At 46.9% G+C, this 23169-nt stretch overlaps 1 protein-coding gene across 1 annotated transcript in view; it reads right to left on the bottom strand.

The window, feature by feature from the left end:
• Positions 1 to 23169, bottom strand: part of LOC127580585 (uncharacterized) — a 155433-nt gene that overhangs the window by 28235 nt on the left and 104029 nt on the right. The window contains exons 11-14 of the mRNA XM_052034172.1: positions 13782 to 13903; positions 6928 to 7486; positions 4449 to 4548; positions 2676 to 2874 (exon numbers count right to left, since the gene is read on the bottom strand). Of these exons, the coding sequence (XP_051890132.1) occupies positions 2676 to 2874; positions 4449 to 4548; positions 6928 to 7486; positions 13782 to 13903 (980 nt within the window). The remainder of the gene's footprint in view (positions 1 to 2675; positions 2875 to 4448; positions 4549 to 6927; positions 7487 to 13781; positions 13904 to 23169) is intronic.

Raw genomic sequence — 23169 nt, forward strand, 5'->3', positions numbered from 1 at the left:
ACACACACTCACACACACACACTCACACACACACTCACACACACTCACACACACACACTCACACACACTCACACACACACTCACACACACACACTCACACACACTCACACACACACACTCACACACACACTCACACACACTCACACACACACACTCACACACACACACACTCACACACACACTCACACACACTCACACACATACTCACACACACACTCACACACACATACTCACACACACACACTCACACACACACACTCACACACACACTCACACACACACACTCACACACACACACTCACACACACTCACACACACACTCACACACACTCACACACACATACTCACACACACACACTCACACACACACATACACACACTCACACACACACACTCACACACACACACTCACACACACACACACTCACACACACTCACACACACTCACACACACACACTCACACACACACACTCACACACACACACTCACACACACTCACACTCACACTCACACACACACTCACACACACACACTCACACACACACACACTCACACACACACACTCACTCACACACACACTCACACACACTCACACACACTCACACACACACACTCACACACACACTCACACACACTCACACACACACTCACACACACACACTCACACACACTCACACACACACACACTCACACACACACACTCACACACACTCACACACTCACACACACACACTCACACACACACTCACACACACTCACACTCACACACACACACGCACACACAGCAACCTGTGCAAGATGTCCACAGAATCTACCTACTTATTGACTCAAGATTCATCAATGATCTATAATTGTGTCACTCTCATAAAATAGTGCAGTCTCTTCTTTCTCTATCACATTATAGAATATAACCCTGCATTATAAATCTGGTCCATCATAACTGTGCTAGTTTTTCCAAAGAGCTGTCTCATTAGCATCTCTCTCCCTGCTTAGTCCTTACAGCCCTGCACATTTTCTCTTTTCCAAATACTTATCCAATTTTGTTTTGCAAGTAAAGATTGAATCCACCATCCTGTCAACAGTACATTCCAAATCACAGCTTAAACCAACTCTCTTTCATTCTACCCACACACCCTGGGTCCTTCACAATTATTTTCAAGCCGTGTCCTCTAATTGCTGACGCCTTCACTCCTACTTCTGCGGAAGGCAACCCAGCTTCTCCAGACTGTGGTCAGCTCCCAACTAGTGAGGGTATTATCTGGCAGTGTTTACTTACTGAAGCAGTAATCCCAGAAGGAAAGTTTGTGGAGGTATTCATTTTTTGAGGGGAAAACAGATCTGGTGTCAGCGCAGTGACCGTGAAAGATTCGGAACTGCTTTTTACAACCTGAGTGGTTCACTACTGTGGTTTGGTCAAGCAAGATCCTGTTGACTTTAGCAGTGTCTCTCTTCTCCTCTGTCCCGTTGGGCAGAAGACACAAAAGCCTGAAGGCGTGTACCGCCAGGCTCAAGGACAGCTTCTATCCCGCTGTCATCAGACTCTTGAACAGTCCTCTCATACGCTGAAGGATGAACTCTTGATCTCCCAGTCTACCTCGTCGTGGCCCTTGCACTTTATGTGTCTACCTGCACTGCACTTTCTCTGCGACTGCAACACTATGTTCTGCATTCTGTTTTCTTTTTACTATCTCGATGTAATTACGTCTGGCATGATCTGTCTGGGCGGCACGCAAAACCAAAGCTTTTCACTGTATCTCAGTACATGTGACAATAACAAACCAAAACCGATATCAATTTGCCCGCCCCACAACAATATGTGTATTCCCACCTGGTCTCATCAGCCACCTCAGAACTCACAGATCCTGAGCGGAGGCAAGTCACCCTCGGCAGGCCGGGAAGGAGAAGGGTGACTCTTAAGTCCCCTCTCAGTTGGCCCAGTTTTCCATATTTCCCTACAAAAGAGGAGGCCATTCAGCCCATCGATTCACAGATCAATCACATTACCCCACTAATTTTCCCTATTCTCCTGACATTTCTAATAACTGCTCCTAGATTCTACCTTCATCTACACACTAGAGGCAATTAACAGTAGTTGATTAACCTACTGACCTGCACGTCTTTGGGATGTGGGGGGAAACCAGAGCACCTGGGGGAAACTCACACAGTCTCAGGGAGAACGTGCAAACTCCACAAGGACAGCACCCGGGGTCAGGATTGAACCCAGGATGCTGGAGCGGTGAGGGCAGCAGCTCTACCTGCTGTGCCACTGCGCCGCTCACGGTTTGGTACGATAGTTGGACCAAACCTTGATCCCTCTCGAACATAACGAAGGCTGGACAATAAATACCTGCATGACTCACAACCCAAGAATGATTCATTTATTTACGTCAGACTTCCCTGTAATCATGGGATGACACCATTAACATGGAGGTGAACTCTTCCCAATCTGCTCCTCACGCCGCAATGTGGTGTTCGATGAACCCAAGAACACTACCTCGTTATTCCTCTTTTGCACAATTTATTTAGTTTTGTAACTTATCGTAATTTTTACGTCTTTATGTCTGGCACTATACTGCTGCTACAAAACAACTTTCATGACATATGTCAGTGATAATAAACCTGATTCTGATGTGAAAAGAAGGTTCAGTACGAGGCAGCAACTGGTTTTGGTTACCTGGCGGTAGGCGTGTTGAGGCTGAAGGCAGTCACGAGTGGCTTGGAGACAGGTAACATGCCACATACACTGTTCTTGTTCAGTTCCCTGAGCATGTTGTTGAAATAGTCGCTGCCTTGGCCAGCTTTGCAGCTGTTCAGAGAACTGGTTGGAGGCTTTGCACAACCCTTCTGTGGCTCACCATTACAACACTCTGTTGCTGTAGAAGAAGAGATATCAGTGTAGGTGCTCCCAACAGCCCATGTCTGACGGTTTGTCAATGGTCTTTATCATAGGTGAATTTAATTTTATAAGTAAAGCCCTTTCGTGGCCATTTAAAAGCTGCATAGGCTGGAAATCTGTGAGTTTAAGCAGTGGAGGTCAAAATGTTGAACGTTTCCGACGCAGCAGAGTAGTCGTAAACTTAGGCAGGTGCAGTGGGGTGGAACGTACGGAGGTAAATGCTGAGGTATACCCCTGCTCCCTCCCGATCTCCCGGACTTGTGGATGCAGCACTTTGCAATCACAAGGCGGAGGTGATCCGTGGAAAGCAGGGCCATCCACATACCCACCTCTCCCCACCTCTCTGCTCCTTCCCACTGCTCATCCCCCCACTGTGCTTAGTGGCTAACGCCAGTGAGTACTCTGTGATTGCAGAGGGCAAGAAGCAAGATTGTCAGGATGGAAGTAAAAAGTAGTGTTAAAAAGTATTCTTGTTTTATATATCCCAACTTCAATTGGTATGGTAACACAATATTGACTTAGTTATGAAATCTTAGACTCATTTTCATCTTGATAAAATAATATTCAGCAACAAAGGAAAGCCTTGGAGAGTAACAGCAAGATAGTATTTCAAGTATCTCTAGCATTAAGTAAAATACACCCATTGTACTTAAGAAATGCAATAGAAAGGCTTTCCAGTTTTTAACAGCCACAAACGTTTCCATTAGTATGAACTGCTTCTTCATGCAAATAATTCTTTCACTGGGGCATGTAACTACTCTTCACTAGAGTATTTCTGTTGAGGTAACAGTAAAGTCATTAAAACTAGGCAGTGGGAAATATTACAAGTATGTAAGATGGGGCTTCCAACACTGTAGAACTAGTTCGGAATCTCTGGGAATTACAGGTTAATCTTCAGGATATTAGGGCAGATACATTAGGGACATATAAGAGACTCTTAGATAGACACGTGAATGATAGAGAAATGGGGGGCTATGTGGGAGGGAAGGGTTAGATAGATCTTAGAGCAGGATAAAATGTTGGCACAACATTGTGGGCCGAAGGGCCTGTACTGTGCTGTGATGTTCTATGTTCTATATTGCTGGTGGAAACCCGCTGGGAGATCAAAAATATCTTTGGTTTTCTTCAGTTGTAGGAGTGTTGGAGTTGATGGTGAAGTACTTGGCTGAGGTGGCTGGAGGTGGGCATTATGAGGAGGTCTAAAAGAACACATCCAATGTCAGTTGGCTAACCCCACTCTTGGTGGGTTACTGGTCCTCCATGAGTAGTGCCAGTAATATCTACTTTTTCAATAGCCCGTGGACGCTCCTCAAAGTGATTAAAAATTATAGGTGTTCGACATCAAGAAATGACAGGAGTTGGTAGTTTGGAAGGAGAGGTGGGGTGAAATCAAGAAGGGGTAATTTAAGTGGGGGGTTGTGGTGGGAGCAGCAGGCTGTAGTGTCCGGGGATGAGCCCTCGGAAGTCAAGATGGAGGTCATGGGGAAGCTAGTGAAGTGTGGAGGGAAAGAGGAAGGAGTCCCAAAGGGTGAAGCTAGGTATTGAACTTACTGAGCAGGGGTCCCAGTGGAATATTATGCTTGCTGTGCCCAATGAGTGCCTGACCACAGGCGCTCATGGAACAACACTGTCCAGGTTTGTCTGAACTGCTCTGAAAGGGATGTTCAACAGGGAATGACAATGTACTGGGGGTCTCTAACATAAAAAACTATAGGTGACTCACACTCAGGAAGTGCCAGAGTAACACAAGATGATCGGGGAATTATCATCGTTACGTTTTACTCTGGAGGACGAGCAGATTTTCAGATCCATGGGGCTGGAGCAGACAGCAACGTGCTTAGATTTCCTAGGTCCATGGCTGTCAATTGAGCACAGTGACCAGGGGAGGAAGATGGGACGGATTTACCACAGGGTGTCAGGAATGGTGCACGTGGGGCCCAGGACAAGCGATAAGCCGCAACACCCTCTGCAGTGTTAGAGAATTTAATCCCCTGGGCTCCTTTAAGCAGAGGTTGTCCAACTCCACTGGATCCAGTGCCTGGTCAGCAGGGGAGGGGGCAGGAAGAATTTGGATGGCAGCAAGTCACAGATGAACACTAAAGCAGACAGCTTGGACACAATGGCCTATTTATTTCTGCTGTTTTTCTTCTTTCTTTTTCTATCTCTTCTTTCTGATATCTAGAAAAGCTTGAGGACAACCTCAAGGGCAGCTTTTATCCCGCTGTTACAGGACTCTTGAAAACAGATCTCTTGTACGTTAAAGATGAACTCTTGATCTCTCCATCTACCTTGTGGTGGCCCTTGCACCTTATTGTCTACCTGCAATGCACTTTCTCTGTAACCGGAACACTATATTCAACACTTCTGTTATCGCTTTTCCCTTTGTACTACCTCAATGTACTTATGTATGAAATGATCTGTATGGATGGCATGCAAAACAAAGTTTTTCATTGTACCAGTGATAATAATAAACAAATTTTAATTCCAATTCTAGCACACGCCTGTAACTTAGAGCTTTTGCAAACTTTGGGAATAGCTTCTTCTGCAGTGAGAGGAACATCAGAACAAGACGAGCCTGTTCCCCCATTTGATTAGATCATGATTACTCTCTACGTATCTTACACAGGAGGTACTCAGTATCCCTGACCTCCAGATGACTTGTGTTGTATGTGGGGGGAATGCAGGAGAACCAGTAGGCTTTCATCTGACAGTATCTCAGTGTTGAACTGACGCTGCTGAACAATGCACTGGGAACAAGTCTAATGACTCTGTGTTATGGGGCAACGTGGTTGGAGGTTGCTACAACACAGGGACAGGAGTATAACTGCTGCTGTCAGCTTGGGTCCTTGCCCTGCGTACGAGACTTCCCCTACCGTGCCACTGCCTTGTCAAGATAAGTGCAGCAGGTTCTAAATTATAGTGTAAATACATCTGATATCATCGCCCTCAGTACACAAAGGAGACAGTCATTCACGGCAGACCCTCCTGCTCCACCTCACACAGCAAAGACAGGGTCAACATAGAAGACACAAGAGAGACTGCAGATGCTGGAAATCTGCAGCAACACACAAAGTGCTGGAGGAACTCAGTGGGTCGGGCAGCATCTGTGGAGGGACGTGGACAGTCGATGTTTCGGGTCGAGACCCTTCATCAGGACTGGAAAGAAAGAGGGGAGATGGCGGTATAAAGAGGTGGAGGGGGGGAAGGGGTGGAGCAAGAGCCGGCAGGTGATAGGTGGATCCGGGTGAGGGGAGGGGGGGTGATAGGCAGATGGGGGAGGGGGGGGAGTGGGAATGATGTCAGAAGCTGGAAGGTGATAGGTAGAAGTGACAACGGGCTGAAGATGACGGAATCTGATAGGAGAGGAAGGTGGGGCACGGAATAGAGGGAGGGAGGGTGGGGAGGGGACCCAGTGGGAGGGGTGTGTGGGTGATGGGCTGATGGAGACGGTGGGGGAGGGGGAAAAGATGGGGCCGGTGGGATAAGGGAAGAAAGGGGACAGAGGGGAGCGGTTACCAGAAGTTGATACCATCAGGTTGGAGACTGCCCAGGCAGAATAGAAAGTGCTGTTCCTCTAATCACAGACAACGGAGAAGTTCCCCATTCAAGGTTTTAATGAGAGGACCAAATTTGCCGGGGAATGGAGCTGGGCAACCCATCCAGTGCCAGAGAACAGCGTGGGAGACCCAACCCTACCCGTTGGCGTGGCAGCCGCGCTCAGAGTGGGGCCAAACCAGCGGATGTACCCCGAACAGCACGTCAGCCTTCCAACTCGTGCTGTTGACCCAGTGTTAGACCACAGAGAGACCCGGCAAGGGAAACAGACAGGCCAAAGACAAAAAGAAATTAGTCTCCGTATTTTTCAGATATTAGTCTATTCCACAACAACAGAAGAGGAAAACGAAGTCTTCATCGTCTTACCCATACATTGCTCATGCTTAAACCTTGGCACTTCAGGTGCGCGACAAGATTTCGGGTACGTAACTGAAGCCATGGAGCATGGCCAAGTCGACGGGGGGTTGCAACTCACCGGGGGGTTGGCAGGCGGGCAGGCGGGGGGGCATGAGGTCAAGGGCGGGGTCGAAGGGCACCAGGACTGGATCAGGGCAGAGCACAAGGACAGAGGGGAAGGCGAGGGGCAGCTCATCCGAGTGACGGGAAGGCAGGAGGGTGTCACGGGGCGGGTCGCCGGACAGCTCAGGCGGCTCGGGGGGAGGCAGGCGGACGAGGGGCAGTTTGGCCGCACCCCGGACTGGCACGAGGTCAGGGAGTGAGGGAGCGGGCAGGTCGGCGGACAAGCGGGGAGGCGGGTGCTGAGTCCCGACGCCGGCGGGCAGCACGGTGGGGTCGGAAGCGCCCAGGAGGCCGGGGCGGGACAAGGCGGTGCGCACGACCGCTGCGCAGGCTTGCACGGATTTGGAATGAGAGGTGGGGGGCAAGGCCGGAGGTTCACAGGAGGGCACGAGGATGGGGCAGAAGCCCGTCGGCATGACGACTGGTTCGCAGGAGTGCATGATGTCCGAGGACAAGGCAAGTAGGACTTGCATGGAGAGCTCTTCTTGCAGCAAGGCACTGAAGCGTTCCTCAGCCTTCGGAAAACAAAGAACACATTTGTAATTGATTCTTGTATACAAGCACATAAACATCCCGTAACATAGATAGATATTTAGATATTTATTTATTAGTCACATGTACATCGAAACACAGTGAAATGCGTCTTTTTGCGTTACTGAGAATGTGCTGGGGGGCAGCCCACAAGTGTCGCCACGCTTCCAGCACCAACATAGCATGCCCACAACTTCCTAACCCGTACGTCTTTGGAATGTGGGAGGAAACCGGAGCACCCGGAGGAAGCCCACGCAGACACGGGGAGAATGTACAAACTCCTTACAGACAGCGGCGGGAATTGAACCCAGGTCGCTGGCGCTGTAATAGCGTTACGCTAACCGCTACACTAACATATTACATTCGCTGCATTTACTACTTTCTCTCAGCCAATCTTTGCAGAGATTCATCCCCAGAGGGATGGAGTGGGCTGGGGTGGGTAGGGGTGGTGCGCGGATTGGTTGCCAACCTGAGAGGGGAGATAATTAGACTGAATCCCCAGCTCTGCTGCACCGACGGACTGCATCCAACATTTATATCCCACTCACTCCCAGTGGAACAGACCAAGGCACACACCTGACAATATCCAACACAGGGTCACAGAGGGGATAAGTGACCAAAAGCCTCACCCAAGAGATAGGTTTTAGGGAGTATCTCAGGGAGGAAAGTGAGAGAGAGAGAGGGAGTGAGAGAGTGTGTGTGTGAGAGAGAGAGAGAGAGAGAGAGAGGTCACCAGTCTAATTATCTCCTATTTCTGGTATCAATTCTATTGAATGATTAAATGCCTTTGGTCATTTACTAGGTTAATGGGACTACAGAAACGCGATGTATATATTTCTTTGAGTTTAGAAGAATGAGGTGTGATCTTGTTCACACATATAAGATCCAAAGAGGGTAGGGTAGGTGTTGAAATGTTTTCACTGGTGAGAGAGTTACAAACAAGGGTGCACTGTTACAAGGTAAGGGGCCGGTCATTCAAGACCGAGAAATGTCTTCTCTCAGAGGGGAGTGAATCTCTGGAATTCTCTGGCCCACGGGTGGTGGGGCCAGATCACTAGATATACTTAATGTGGAGTTGGATAAGAAATAAAATGCTGGAAGAACTCAACGGGTCAAGCAGCATCCGTGGAGGCAAAAGGGATGTATCAATTATTCTGGTCGAGAGCCTGTATCAGGACAGAGAGTGTAGAGGGAAGATAGCCAGTATATGGGCAGCAACACTTCCGCCACAATTATCCTCAACACTGGTGCCCCACAAGGCTGAGTCCTCGGCCCTCTACTCTACTCCCTATACACTCATGACTGTGTGGCCAGATTCTGCTCGAACTCCATCTACAAGTTTGCAGATGACACCACTGCAGTGGGCCGGATCTCAGACAATGACGAGACGGAGTACAGGAAGGAGATAGAGAGCCTAGTGGCGTGGTGTCATGACAACAACCTTTCCCTCAATGTCAGCAAAATAAAAGAGCTGGTCATTGACTTCAGGAAGTGGGGCAGACCACACGCCCCTGTTTGGTGCTGAAGTGGAGGTAGTGGAGAGCTTCAAGTTCTTAGGTGTAAACATCACCAATAGCTTGTCCTGATCCAACCACGTAGACACCCTGGCCAAGAAAGCTCATCAGTACCTGTACTTCCTCTGAAGGCTGAGGAAATTTGGCATGTCCCCTTTGACTCTCACCAATTTTTATAGATACACCAAAGAAAGCATCCTATCCAGATGCATCACAGCTTGGTACAGCAACTGCTCTGCCCATGACCGTAAGAAATCGCAGAGAGTTGTGGACACAATCCAGTCTGTCACGAAAACCAGCCTCGCCTCCATTGACATAATCAAAGACCCTTCCCACCCCGGACATCCTCTCTTCCCCCCCCTCTCATAGGGCAGAAGATACAAAAGCTGGAAAACACACACCACCAGGCTCATGGACAGCTTCTATCCCGCTGTTATAACACTCGTGAATGGACCTCTTGTACAATAAAGATGAAATCCTGACCTCACAATCTACCTCGTCATGCCCCTTGCACCTTATTGTCTGTCTGCACTGCACTTTCTCTGTAATTGTAACACTATATTGCGTTTCCCTTTGTACTACGTCAATGTACTAATGTGATGAAATGCTCTGTATGGATGGCGTGATAGGTGGAACAGATAAGGGGATGAGGAGAATGGTTATGCAGATGGAACCGGGTGGGGGTAACATCTCCATATAATGGCAATAGATAGATATTTGAAAGATGGAGGAACTGAGGGCTATGGGGAACTGGCACAGAAGGGGAGTTGAGGCCTGAGGTAGATCAGCCATGGTCATATTGAATGGCAGGGCAGGCTTGAGGGGCCGACTGGCCTACTCCTGCTCCTATTTCTGTGCTGTACGTTTCCATTGTTCTGTGAATCTATACTTCTCTTGTGCTCTGGTGTTCTCTACAAATGCAAGTGTCTGTTGTATGCGTGAGGCAGTACAACAGGACAACACAAGAATTTAATTGGATGCTTCTGACACAGCAGATGTGTTGGATGACAATGGATCGCCCTTCCGCTCAAATGGGAGCGTCACAGCCTGAACAACAGGAGACAGTGGTTAACCGATTCACAATAAGGGTGCCAAATCCCCAATCCAACATGCAAGTTACTTCAAAATTCAGCAACCAAAAGATGTTAAATGAAACAGTAAGAATACAAGGTTCTTGGATGCCAGTTTGATGGAAAGAAAGATAGTGTGGGAGAAACAGACTGTGGAAGAGTGAGATAGATAGATAGACAGATAGATAGATAGATAGATAGAGAGAGAGAGAGAGAGAGAGAGAGAGAGAGAGAGAGAGAGAGAGAGAGAGAACAGAAGAAAAATCAAGCAGGAGTTGGCCATTCAGCCTTTGAGCTTACCTCGCCATTCAATAAGATCATGGCTGATCATTCAAACTCAGTACCTTGTTCCCACTTTCTCCCCAGATCCCTTGATTTATCCAGCCACTAGGATACATCTAACTCCTTGAAAAGGTTTAATGATTTGGACTCAACCACATCTGTGATGGAAAATCCCACAGGTTCGCCATTCTTTGGGAGAAGAAATTTCTCCTCACCTCAGTCCTAAATGGCTTAACCCTTGTCCAAAGACTGGGATCCCTGCTTCTGGACTTCTCCACCATCGTAAACATCTTTCCTGCATCTAATCTGTCCAGTTCTGTCAGAACTTTATGTTTAAATGAGAACCCACCTCATTCTACAAAACTCTGGCGAATATAACCCCAATCATCTCAACCTCTCTTCACAAGTTGGTCCTACCATCCAAGAAATCAATCCAGTGAACCTTCACTGCACTCCCTCCATAGCAAGAACATTCTTCCTCAGGTAGGGAGACCTAAACTGGCACAAAATACTCAAGGTGCGGTCTCACCAAGGCCCTGTACAATTGCAGCAAGACATCCCAGTTTCTGTATCTGAACCCTCTCACCACAAGGGCCAACATGCCATTTTCCTTCTTATTCACCTGATGCCTCTACTTGCTAACATTCATTGACTGGTCAGAGAATCATAGAGTCATACAGCATGGAAACAGGCCCTTTGGCCCAACTGGTCCATGCCAACCAAGATGCCATCCAAGCTCGTCCCACTTGCCCATGTATGACCCATATCCCTCTCAACTTTTCCTATCCACGTAACTGTCCAAATGTCCTTTAAAGGTTGTAATTGTCCTTGTCTCAACCACTTCCTCTGGTAGCTCGTTCCATATACGTAAACTTGCCTCTCAAGTTCCTAATAAATCTTTCCCCTCTCATGTTAAACCTATGCCCTCCAGTTCTTGATTCCCCAACCCCGAGAAAAAGAGACACAAGGACACCCAGGTCTTGTTGCATCTCCCCCTTTCTTAATTGCTTGCTGATCAGATAATGGAGAGCTGTGGAGGTCAGGCACTGTGTATGCGAAGGACAGAGATTGATAGATTTTCAGGCATTAAGGGAATCAAGGGATTTGGGGTTAATGCAGGTAAGTGGCACTGAGAGGAAGGATCAGCCGTGATCTTATTGAATGGTAGAATAGGCATGAAGGGCTGAATGGCCTACTCCAGCTTATAGTCACAAGGACTGAATAGCTCGGTGGAGGTTGTTTTCTTTGGAACAGGGAGTGTTGAAAGAAGACGTAATGGACGTGCGTAAATCTATGAGAGGCTTGGTCTGGCTGAACAGAGAGAAAGAGCCCATTTCCCTGGGCAGAGAGGGTGATAACTCAAGGATATCTCCTTGTCTCCTTCCAGTGAGTCTACAAGTCTCCCTTGGTTTATCTGCCTTTGCTTGTTGTTCTTTATTGAATTCCAATAAAGAGCCTAACTCCCTCAGTTACTGGAAACACTGGGGGGAGTAACGAATACATTTACAACACTCTCAAGAGAAGCTCCCGGTGTAACTTGTGTTTGGGATGAGGGTGTTGCCAGCAGTTATCCCTCGGGTAATTGGTAGAAGAGCAGAGGGGAGATGAGGAGACCTTTTTTTCAAGCCAAAGAGTTTTGGGAATCTGAAACAAACTCCAAGGTAGAAATCCTTCTCACGTTTGAAAGGCTCCTGGACAATTATTTGAAGAGTCGTGACCTCCATGGCTGAGACCCAGGATATGGGAACTGCTTTTTTTGCCCAGTAAAGCCTCGATGGGCCGAACAGCCAGAGATTTTTACTATTCTCTGAGAGATGGGAGGAACAAAAGGCGCAGAGAGTGGCTGATAGAAGGAAGAGCGACAATACAAATAAATGGAGGAAAGAACAGATAATCCGAGGGAAAGTTGTGGACTCACTGGAAAGAGATAGGAAAAGAGAAAGAGCAGCTCAGAAAACCAAAACAAAACCTCCTGTGGTGACACATCCCAATGTGACAAACAGAACTGTGGCTCCACTGGAATTATACCAGAACCACGGTTCTGCTCATCATGGTGGGATGTGTCACCTCACGAGGCTTTTTGGTTTTCTGAGCCCTTCTCTTTCTTTTCCCGCCTCCTTCCAGTGAGTCTAAAACATTCCCTTGGTTTATCTGCCTTTGCTTGTAGTTCTTTACTGAATTCCAATAAAGAGCCTAACTCCCTCAGTTACTGGAAACACTGGGGAGCATAAAAAAGACATTTACAACACTCTCAGGAAAATTTCCCGATGGGTATTAACATATCGGATGACCCGTCCTGGGCCCAGCACATAGATGCAATCATAAGGAAGGCGCGCCAGCATCTTTACTTTCTGAGGAGATTAAGGAGTTTCGGCTTGTCACTGAACACTCTAACAAACTTCTACTGATGTACTGTTGAACGTATCCTGACTGGTTGCATCACGGTCTGGTACGGCAATTCGAATGCGCAGGAATGTAAGAAGCTGTGTAGTGGACTCAGCCCAATACATCACGGGAACATTCCTCCCCACCATCGGTAGTGTCTACAGGAGGAGCTGCCTCAAGAAGGCAACATCCATCATCAAAGATCCCCACCATCCGGGCCGTGCTATCTTCTCGCAGCTACCATCAGGCAGGAGGTACAGAAGCCTGAAGTCCCACACCACCAGGTTCAGGAACAGCTACTTCCCTTCAACCATTCAGTTCTTGAACCAACCGGCACAACCCCAATCACTACAGTTTAGCAACACTATGACCACTTTGATCACTCCGCACTGAAATGGATGTTGTTCTTTTTGTTCTAATTGTGTTCTTTCTTCTAAAAATTGTGTATAATTTATGCTTTTCTTGTGAATGCTGCTTATCTGATGCTATGTGCCTGTGATGCTGCTGCAAATAAGTTTTTCATTGCACCTGTGCACACATGGACTTGTGCAATAGACTCGACTTTGACTTTGAACTTGTGTTTGGGACGTGGGTATTGTTGGCGAGGGAAGCCTGCAGTTATTATCCCTTAGTACTATCCATGGGAAAGATGGCAAAAAGTCACCTTCTTCAGCCCTGGCAGTCCTTCTGGCAAAGGAGCTCCCACAGCTGTGTTGGGGAAGAGGACCTAGACTTTTGCCCCATTGACAATGCTCCTCCTAGTCAAGAAGCTCTGTGACTTGAAGTGTAAACTGGCAGCAAGAGTGTTCGCATGCACCTCCTCTTTCTGTTGTTTGAGCTCTAGGGGTTGAGCTAATGAGGCTGATAGACTACCAGGTTTGAGGGTTTGGGAGGTGCTGTTGAAGAAGCCTTTGCAAACTGCTGGAGTGCATCGTTCAGATTGCACACTTGGTAGCCATGATAAAAGAGTGGTGGAAAACACCGAGGGAAATGAGGCCAAGGTCTGTGCTTCATCAATGAGTGCTCACCTTCTCTCCTCTGCCTCAAGCATGCATTTAAAGGATGCAATGTCCCCTTGTAAGGAGGGTACAACTGCCCCACTTTTAGAATGTAGTTCCTTCATCTTGGCCAAGAGGAGATCTTCCACTTCCTGAAGAATAAATAAATCATAATGTAACTACAGAACATGAAACAAACCACATTCACCAACTCTATATATCCAATCACATATAGAACTTCTTTCCAGATAGACTGTGATGTTGGTAGAAGGTAGCCTGACATTTAATGGAAGAGTAAAATGAGACAATTTCTAAATAAATTGTAGAAGGTGAAGAGGTGGGGACAGCTTCTGACCTGGGAGTAAAACCAGCCACCCACATTAGAAAATCCCCATGTTAGGAACACCCTTCTTGCCTCGTTCTGCCATCTCATTTTCTATTTGGTCTCTCCTTCCTTCCCTCTTTCGTTCCACCTCTTCACCACTGCTCCTAGTTTCTGAGCCTCATTATTTTTTTATTCGCTCCCAGCGCAGATGCCGTCTATTTTCAGCACTTTCTGCCTTTAATTCAGATTTCCAGAGTCCACAGTTTTTGCTTAAACTGTTCGCGTATCTCAGGGAATAAAGGGGACTAAGGCTGTGGGTGGACCCTGTTAAAACTGCTAAAGGGATTTGATAGGATGGACGTTCTGCCTGACACTGGGTGGGTTCCCTCTGGGTTCTCTGTTATCATCCCACAACTTAAAAGGATGCCTCGGCTGGTTAATTGATTATTGTAAGTTATCTCTTTGGTCAATGGCACAGAGAATCAAAAGGGGAGTTGATAGGTATGTGTGAGAAAGAATAATCTGCAGGGATAGAGGGAAATAAGGGCTTCCTTCTGTGTCATAATAAAATAAGACTTTAGGGAAAGTATTTCCTCTGATTTGGGAATTAAGAATCTTCTGCAGATGTTCATTATAGAATCAGCCAACTAAGAGCTCATGGTTTGAGGAAAATGCCATTATAACTGCCCATTATAGAACCTCCTATTAGAGAAACCAATCTGACCATTGTAGAACCAAATCATTTAAGAACCAGACCATTGCTGGATGCAACTATTATAAAAAAAACACTCATTAAAAAAATCCACTCATTAGAGAACCCAGTCATTATCAAACCCAACCATTATTGAACCCAACAACTGTTGAATGCACCCATTATAGAAACTGCCCATTTTAGAATCTGACCATTGTAGGAATGGTTCATTATAGAAAATACTAATAATAAAGGATACCCATTATAGAAACTGCCCATTACGGAATAAAACTGTTATAAATCCAGCCATTATGGATCCAGACCACTTCAGTTCCACCCATTGCAGAACATGATCATTAAGAAAGTGACTTTAATAGAACACACCCATTACTCTTGAAGGTTGTGGAGGCTACATCATTGGGGGCATCTGAAGTTTTGGAAGACCAGTCAATTGAGGGCTATGGGGAATTAGCTCAGAAGAGAAAATGAGGCTTGGGATGGACCATAAGAGTTGTACAGTCATAGAATTATACAGCATATTAACAGGCCCTTCAGCCCAACTCGTCCATGCCGACCAAGGTGTCTTACTTAGCTGGACCCATTTGCCTGCATTTGGCCCATATCCATCTAAACCTTTCTTATCCATGTGCCTGTTTTAAGCATTGTATTGCACCCACCTCTACCGCTTCCTCTGGCAGCTCCTTCCATATACCCACCACCCTCTGTGTGAAAAACTTGCCCCTCAGATCCCTTTTAAATCTTTCTCCTCTCACCTTAAACCAATGCCCTCCAGTTTTAGTCTCCCCCACCCTGGGAAACAGACTGTGACCATTCACCTTATCTGTGCCCCTCATGATTTTATAAACCTCTATAAGGTCACCCCTCAGCCTCCTTTGCTCCAGGGAAAACAGTCCCAGCCCGTCCAGTCTCTCCCTATAACTCAAGCCCTCCAGTCTTAGCAACACCCTTGTGAATCTTTTTTGAACCCTTTCTCACTTAATCACATCCTTCCTATAGTTTTTCTGACCAGAACTGAACACAATATTCCAGATATGGTCTCACCAATGTCTTGTACAGCTGTAACATGATGTCCCAACTCTTGTACTCAGTGCCCCTATCCGATGAAGGCAGGCGAGCCACACACCTCCTTCACCGCCTCCATCACCACCCTCAGGGAACCATGCACCAGCCGTGACCACACTGAATGGTGGGGTAGGCTTGAGGGGCCGAGTGGCCTACTTCTGCTCTGATTTTCTTGCATTCATGTGTTCTAAACAGCTCATTATCAGGATCAGAGCACTGAAGAAAAAGACTATTATAGAATCCAGTTATTGTAGGATCCATCAGTTCTCGAACTTGCCCAGTATGAAAGCTGTCCATTATAGAAATTGTCCATTTTAAATCCATCAAAGACACCCACCATACCACCTTCTCGCAGCTCCCATCGGGCAGGAAGTACAGAAGCCTGAAGTCCCACACCACCAGGTTCAGGAACAGCTACTTCCCTTCAACCATTCGGTTCTTGAACCAACCTGCACAACCCTAATCACTACAGTGTAGCAACACTATGACCACTTTGATCACTTTGCACTAAAATGGACTTTTTTTTTGTTCTGATCATGTCCTTTCTTGTAAAATTGTGTATAACTTATGTGTAATTTATGTTTTCCTTGTGAATGTTGTGTATCTGATGCTCTGTGCCTGTGATGCTGCTGCAAGTAAGTTTTTCATTGCACCTGTGCACACATGGACTTGTGCAAATGACAATAAACTCCACTTTGACATTTAGAAATTGATCATTACAGAATCCAACCTTGAGAGCACCTGTCATGAAACCCACCCATTATCGAGCCTGATGTGATATGAAGTGGAGTTGGGGGAGTTACTGGGGCCTGCAGATTGAGTGCCAGTGGAAAGAGGTTCAGTGGTGCCAGGGAGAGGCAGCAGATTGCAGTGGGACGAGATCTCGCTGGGTAGCCAGATGGCCCTGGAGGAGACACTCCGGCTCTTCCAGGCCCAGAACCGGTGACGGAACAGATCTCACCTCCTGGCTTCAGGGCCTGTCGCTCACCTTCAGTTGCTGGGTGTCCCAGTGCCTGGGAATCCCAGCTGGCAACAGTAGACTCACTGCCGAGGTGGAGACTCTGAAATATGTAACTGGCTAACCGACTGATTGGTTGTTACCCCACCCCCCTCCATCTCCCCTTACACTTTGTCTTGTAAGTAACGGTTATTTTTATACCATCACTTGGTCCAGAAGCTAATTAGGAAGAGTTATTTCAGTGTACATTGCCAGCAACCCCTCTTCATTCCACCACTCACCTACACCGTACACGGTTCACACTCACCTACACCGTACACTGTGCACACTCACCTACACCGTACATGGTTCACACTCACCTACACCGTACACTGTGCACACTCACCTACACCGTACATGGTTCACACTCACCTGCACCGTACATGGTTCACTCTCACCTACACCGTACACTGTGCACACTCACCTACACCGTACATGGTTCACACTCACCTACACCGTACACTGTGCACACTCACCTACATCGTGTGCACTCACCTACACCGTACATCATGTGCACTCACCTACACCGTACACCGTGCGCACTCACCTACACCGTACACCGTGCACTCTCACCTACACCGTACACTGTGCACACTCACCTACACCGTACATCGTGCACACTCACCTTCACTGTACATTGTTCACACTCACCTACACCGTACATCGTGCACTCTCACCTACACCGTACATCGTGCGCACTCACCTACACCGTGCATCCTGCGCACTCACCTACACCGAACATTGTACGCACTCACCTTCACCGTACATCGTTCCCACCCACCTACACCGTACATCGTGCCCACTCTTCTACACCGTGCATCGTTCACACTCACCTACACCCTGCATTGTTCACACTCACCTACACCGTACATTACATTCATCCAAACACAATGTCTCGGCTGTGATCAGTGCAGCTACTCAGTCAGCAACTTGTGGGATCAAGTCCACACCTAATTCTCATGAGATAGAAGGTGGACATTTGGTCCATCAATTCTCTGGCGGCTCATGGAGCAATCCCACCAGCCCCATCTCCCCACTTACCTCCCTGTAAACTACATGCCCAATAACTCCCCCTGATTCCTGTACCATCCAGCCACACTGGGGGCAACCAACAGCGGGCAATTAACCTACCAACCCACAGGAGGTGGGAGGAGACTGGAGAACCCGGGGGAAACCCACAGGGTCACAGGGAGAACGTGCTAACTCCACACAGACAGCACTGGCGGTCAGGATCGAACCTGTGTCACTGGAGCCGTGAGGCAGCAGCCCTACCAGCCGCACTGCCCCAATATATATTTAGGTGAGATACCATACCAACCTGGATCATAGGGGTCACAGATTAAATTGTTTGTTCATCTGCTCCTGACGGAGTGGTTTGAACATGCATCCTGGATATCGTATCAACCTGTACTCTCACAGACCAGCATTAACCAACATCATCATTCAGTGAGGGCACCGACCGTGATTTATTAAGGAATGAAAACCAGTCCAGGAATACCTCAGAACTAGTTGCCAACCTAGCAAAGCTGCAACGCAACATTACATGGGCCTTCAACGCCAAAAGCAGCATGAAAGAGACTAAGGTAAGTGATCCCAGAATCAACAAATCAGATCAAAGCTCGGCAGCACTACCCCATTTGGTCAGGAATGGTGGAGGAGAATTAAACAAATACGACTAGCACTCTCCACGATCAACCTCATCCTCGGTGTTGAAGGATCCTTCCACATGAATCTGAAAGATAAATTCGCAGCTATCTTATTGCAGAATTGCTAGGATTCATCTTGGCTGTTGTCAGGTTCACAGCAAAACACCATCACAGAATCCAGTTTTTAGCCAATTCAGTTCATTCCACATGATGTCAAGAAGTGGCATAGACCTCTGTTTTCTCAAACTATATCATGTTTAAACTTGGAAAAAGTTAGGAGTGGTACTGTTGATCCTTTGCTTAAATTTGAAGATATTTGGAGTCCATTTATTCAATATTTTCACATGATGTAGATCCCCTCTCAATAACTTTCCAACTTAGAGGAACAGAGTTGACGACATAATATTGCTCTGTTTCTACTGAGGAATTTTAGCCCAGTTTTTTTTTCTTTTTTTTGTTGTTTGTTTTTTTTTGAAATTTTTTTGTTTAGTTTAGTTTATATTGTTTACAATTTTTCTTATTGATTTGGGTTTTTAAAAAATTGATATAATAAATTTTTTTCTTTCTTTTATACTATATTCATTTACTAAGAGATCGTTGGATCTACAGATTTTTTAAATATTTTATTGTTCTTTATGACTATCTATGCTATGATTGTTATCCTGATCTCTTTGTATTACATGTGTAAATATTGATGCTATATATCAATCTGTATTAATTTGAAAACTAATAAAAAGATTGAAAAAAAAAGAAAGAGCTCTGTAGGATCTCCCCTCCTTCTCCTGCACTCCGGGCACTGGATACAAACAACATCCCAGCAGTAGTGATGAAGGCGTGTTCCAGGACAAGCCATACCTCGAGACAATCTGTGGTGGCACAGTTACAACACTGGCATCTGCTCAACGGTGTGGAAAAGTGCCCAGGTATTAAAAAGCGGCTAATTGCCGCCCCTTCGGTCTCAAGCAACAGTAATGTTTTTAGCACAAACATGGACCTAGGACAAAGTGACACTGTTCTTGACATCAACATGAGTAAGGCATCAAGGAACCGCCTTAAGAATGAAGTCCTTGGGATTTCAATGACCAACTCTCTTTAGCTGGAGTCATAACATCCACAAGTGGAGATGGCTGTGACTTGATGAGGCTGACCTGTTCTAGTTTGTGACTGCAGGAATTCTTCTGGACCACGTCCTGCCCCAGTTCACTTTAGCTGGAGAGAGCCTACGTGTTGCTGTGAAAACTCCTGACTCTTCAAACCGTTTCCAACATCTCCAAGGCACGGATCAGGGATGTGACGGGACGCTCTCCATTTACTGGGCCAGGTTGGAGAAGGACCTTTGTTTTGCAGGCGTTAAGGCCTATTGCCTCTCGTGCTGCACTGAGCCACAGGCACTTACACCAGTGAGTTTCTAACTACAGCTCAATGACTGAAGTTGGGGAGACCTTGGTTCTGAAGTTGATATATAGAGTCATAGAGCACTGCAGCACAGAAACAGGCCATTCAGCCCATCTAGTCCATGCCAGCCCAGTTTTCTGCCAAGTCCCATCTCCCTGTACCTGGACCATAGCCCTCCATACCTCTCTCATCCATGTACCTATCCAAACTTCTCTTAAATGTTGCAATTGAACCTACATCCACCACTTCCACTGGCAGCTCGTTTCACACTCGCACCACCCTCTGAGTGAAGTAGTTCCCCCTCAGATTCCCCTTAAATATTTCACCTTTCACCCTAAACCTATGACCTCTAGTTCTAGTCTCACCCAACCTGAGGGGAACAAGCCTGCATGCATTCACCCTATCTATACCCCTCATAATTTTGTATACCTCTATAAGATCTCCCCTCATTCTCCTGTGCTCCAGGGAATAAAGTCCTAACTTATTCAACCTTTCCCTGTAACTCAGGTCCTCAAGTCCCGGCAACATCCGTGTAAATTTTCTCTGGTCTCTTTCAAGCTTATTGACATCTTTCCTGTAGGTAGGTGACCAGAACTGCACATAATACCCTAAGTTTGGCCTCAACAACATCTTATACAACTTCAACATAACATCCCAACTCCTGTACTCAATGCCCTGATTTATGAAGGCCAATGTGCCAAAAGCTCTCTTTACGACCCTATATACCTATGATGCTACTTTCAAGGAATTACAGATCTGTACTCCCAGATCCCTCTGTTCTACTGCACACTTCAGAGCCCTACCATTCACTGTGTCAGTCTTACCCTGGTTTGTCCTCCCAAAGTGCATCACCTCACACTTGTCTGCATTAAATTCCATCTGCCATCTTTCAGCCCATTTTCCCAGCTGGTCCAGATCACTTTGCAAGCTTTGACAACCTTCCTCGCTGTCCACTACGCCCCCAGTCTTGGTGTCATCTGCAAATTTGCTGATCCAGTTTAGCACATTATCATCTAAATCATTAATATAGGTGATAAACAACAACAGGCCCAGCACCGATCCCTGCGGCACACCGCTAGTCACAGGCCTCCAGTCAGAGAGACAACCATTTACTACCATGCCCTGGCTTCTCCCGCTAAGCCAACGTTGAATCTAGTTGACTACTTCATCCTGAAAGCAAAGCAACTTAACCTTCTGGAGCAACCTCCCATGCGAGTCCTTGTCAAACGACTCGCTGAAGTCCATGTAGACAACGTCCACAACCTCCCCTTGATGTATGTTGAATGGTTTCCCCTTTATCCTGTGGATGAGCTCTACTCCAGCGGGAAGCTTTGCTGGAGGTGAGGAGGAAAAGTGTTGGGAGATGATGCAGCCTTGCTTGGCATCTGTCCGCATTGAGATTGGGTCTGCTGTGGACCGAGTGGTTAAGGTGATGGCTCGCATGCCATTGTGAATCAGGCACAGGATGGTGACAAATTCCAGTGGGCAGCCAAATTTACACAGGATGCTCCACAGTTCCTGTTGAATGACGGAGGCTTTCGTGAAGTCAAAGAAAGCTTATGCTGCCCCCGTATCTTGAAGTTGAGGCTGGGTGAAGATGATGTCTATTGTACCTCTAGATGGATAGAATTTATATCATGAATCAGGGAGCTGTTGTTCAGCCACCGGGAGGAGGTGGTTAAGTAGGATCCTCTGGAATTATTGTCTCTTTCCTTGAAGAGGGTCACATTTACAGGGTCTCTGAGTTCCTTTGGTCTGTCCCCCTCTACCCAGACAGGGCAAGGTTGTGAATTTGTGACTGTAGTTCCTCGTTAGTAGTGATACCGACTGCTCCCAAGCCCCTGTTGTTTCTCAGTGGGCAGATGGCCAACTCTGCCAAAGTACTGTGAATAAACTCTTTCTCACCACCAGGTCAGAATCAGCTGTGAACACTGAGTAGTTACTGACATACTTGCTTTCGGCTCCTGAATTCCCACAGGTTTGTGTCAGGAAGTCTGGGAAACCCATGTACCTAATGCCGAGGTCAGAAGTCTGTGGAATTATTGTTTAATGGGAGCAATCAACAGAATCAATTTCTAACTGGTCTCACCAAGAAAGAGGTCACCAAGAACCTAATGGACCATACCAAACCCAGAAACCAGAGTGCTGGCACAATGCCAGCTTCTCCTGCCTCTGCACCCAAAGCAAGATTAAAATTCGTCCCAATTGTTTACAGTTTGACTGTGGCGTTAAGGAAGCCCGTTTAAGGCAAGTAAACACAGACAACTCATTGGTGGACATCACCATCTCACCACTTCATCAGCCCCTATGACTGGAGCCTTTTCTCGGTCATCCATTGTATGGATTCTTCTTGGAGCGTGCATCGTAAAATAAAACTGCTTATTCACTCAGTATATGGCGGTCACGGGAAATTGTTGCCCATTGCTAAGCTCCCTGTCTAAAACTGATAAAGTTCGTCCATACATTATGACTCAGCTGTGGGTCGCTGCAGCTTTCTCATGACATGGAAGGAGAGCATTCAGTCCATCGAGTCTATGCCAGCACATGGAGCATTCCCATCAGTCCCATTGCCCCACTTATTTCTTTGTCATCTACCCTCTCTCACATGCCCCTTAACTCCCCTGAATTCTCCTGTCATCCAACACACCGGTCACACCGGTGATAGTTTACAGCACTAATTCAACTACCAACCCGCATGTCTTTGGGATGTGGGAGGAATCTGGAGCGCCGGGGGTGGGGGGAATCCCGCCCCAGTCACAGGGACGAGCTCCACACAGATCGTACTGGAGGTCAGGATCGAACCCGGGTCGCTGGAGCTGTGAAGTAGTGGCTCTACCAGGTGCGCCATTGCGCCGCCTGACTCCAAGCACTTGAACTCTTGTGCAATGCAGAATCATAGAATCACAGAACAGTACAGCACAATACAGGCCCTTCGGCCCACAATGTTGTGCCGACCTTTAAACCTTGCCTAAGACTATCTAACCCCTTCCTCCCACATATCCGTCTATTTTAAATTCCTCCATATGCTTATCTAGAAGGAGTGGTTAGCTATTGCAGGAGCCTTCTTCCGGTAGTGACATTAAGCTAAAGCTCCAGCAGCCTTCTTCGGTGAAGAAACCTTCGGCATAAATGGAAGAAAAGCAGCATAACCCTCCATCAATGTTCATGCTGCTCCTTTTCTCCTCAATATCTTTTTTCCTTATTCCCTTTTCCTTATTTTCCTTTTTTCCTTGCTGCTTCTTTTCTCCTAATTATCTCCTTGACTGTTCAGCATTAAAGGA

Source organism: Pristis pectinata, chromosome 19 (assembly GCF_009764475.1).
Source record: "Pristis pectinata isolate sPriPec2 chromosome 19, sPriPec2.1.pri, whole genome shotgun sequence".
In the NCBI taxonomy this organism is placed as follows: Eukaryota; Metazoa; Chordata; class Chondrichthyes; order Rhinopristiformes; family Pristidae; genus Pristis; species Pristis pectinata.